The sequence below is a fragment of the Haplochromis burtoni genome, unplaced genomic scaffold (assembly GCF_018398535.1).
Source record: "Haplochromis burtoni strain Fernald_Lab_line unplaced genomic scaffold, NCSU_Asbu1 Contig_164, whole genome shotgun sequence".
NCBI lineage: Eukaryota > Metazoa > Chordata > Actinopteri > Cichliformes > Cichlidae > Haplochromis > Haplochromis burtoni.
The window spans coordinates 385,833-387,466 of record NW_024582525.1 but is presented as its reverse complement, the minus strand read 5'-3'; the positions used below and the strand labels follow the sequence as shown (position 1 = coordinate 387,466).

At 41.4% G+C, this 1,634-nt stretch overlaps 1 protein-coding gene across 1 annotated transcript in view; it reads left to right on the top strand.

The window, feature by feature from the left end:
- ptprq (protein tyrosine phosphatase receptor type Q) overlaps positions 1–1,634 on the top strand; it is a 47,511-nt gene that overhangs the window by 37,611 nt on the left and 8,266 nt on the right. The window contains exons 49-51 of the mRNA XM_014337042.2: positions 444–488; positions 1,154–1,180; positions 1,368–1,449. Of these exons, the coding sequence (XP_014192528.1) occupies positions 444–488; positions 1,154–1,180; positions 1,368–1,449 (154 nt within the window). The remainder of the gene's footprint in view (positions 1–443; positions 489–1,153; positions 1,181–1,367; positions 1,450–1,634) is intronic.

The following is a 1,634-nucleotide window of genomic DNA, read 5'->3' as shown; positions in this document are numbered from 1 at the left end:
TTTTTTCCTCTTGCCTGACAGCTTAATTTTCAACATTATTTGCAGTTTACAACAATTTATATTTGGCAATATGGTCAGGCAGAGCATTAAAGGGAGGAGATAGACTGGAGATGGGTTGCAAAGGGAGCTGCAGGTGCAGCAGCAACAGGAGACAAGTTCAAGCAACTTAAAATATATTTTCCAGTTAAATGCATAGAAGGGTACCAGCTAAGTCCTTAGCTGATGTGCCCTTGCACTGAGGTCATCTATTTTCAGCTGATCTACATTAAATGAGGACTGTCCTTGACTCTGTGGTATGCCTGCACTAATGCTTTGCTGAGTTTCATATTAAAATAACACACATTCCGTTGTATTTAGCCAGATTTCTTCCGCACAACTTAAGCACCTGCATTGGCTCGCTTAGGCTTTTGTTTTTCTCTCACTGAGCACTTCTCTCCCACCAGGTATTCTTCATTCTTCTTTCGACGGAAAGAGATTTATGTGATCCAGTAAGTTGGGCTTTTAGCATGTGTGTGGCACATTTTGTTGCATATATCTGTTTGTAAGCCTGCGTCTGCTTTGCGTGCATGTGTGTCATCACAGTGTTACTCATTAAGCTTTCATTAATTAATCCATCTGTGCTGCTTAGTAAACCTTCAGTGGAGATCAAAAGTTGAACAAATCAGTGACATCAATGTATTACCTACAAACTGCTCCCTATTCTCCATCAATGTCAGGGAAGCTGGAGAGTTGCTGACAGACCTCTGCTTAAGACCATTTTAATTTGTTTGCCAACTTGTTATCTAAAAATTGCTCGGAAGGCTTAGCACTCTTGTAGGGTACTAATGTGTAAGCTTTATCGATGGCTGAGGATCTGCGTAGCTGCATGTCACAGCGCTGCAACAAGAAGGCTTCCTCGGGGGAATAGCTGCATTCAATTGATGCTACTGATGTTCACATATTCCTTTAGAACAAAGCATCAAAGTCTGTGTCGATGTTTAACCAAAGCGATTAAAAAATGGTTAACCGTCCCTGCCTTCAACACATCGCCATATTCTGTCTGAAGTAGGGATCAGTTCAGTTCTGTCGTGGACAGAAAATGCTGTCGTGTGGGCTGTGATTGCTGAGTTAATTTGTTTATATTGGTTGATTTTTACTGTCTATTTTTATCCAGGCTGCTCAGCTACAGGAAATCACTCAAGTAAGTCGTCCTGTGTAAATATTTCAAATATGCACACAGTGCAGCATGAAAGAGTCTGCCCTGTACTGCTTAGTCTTGCTTGTATCCTTGAATGTGTTTAAAGAAAAGCACATATAGGCGTAGAGTTACTGTGCATCCTCTTCTGCTTCTCACATTCAGTGCATTTCTCCCCCGCCCTCACCGACAGGCCTGTCAACAAGAAGTCTTTTCTGCAGCATGTAGAGGATCTGTGTGCCAATGACAATTCCAAGTTCCAGGAGGAGTTTTCTGTACGTGTTTCTTTACAACCTTCCCCTGTGCATACCACACCAATAAATAAACTATAAATACAAAAACAGAGGTAAATTAGATAAAGTTAAATACAGTGGGGCAAAAAAGTATTTAGTCAGCCACCGATTGTGCAAGTTCCCCCACCTAAAATGATGACAGAGGTCAGTAATTTGCACCAGAGGTA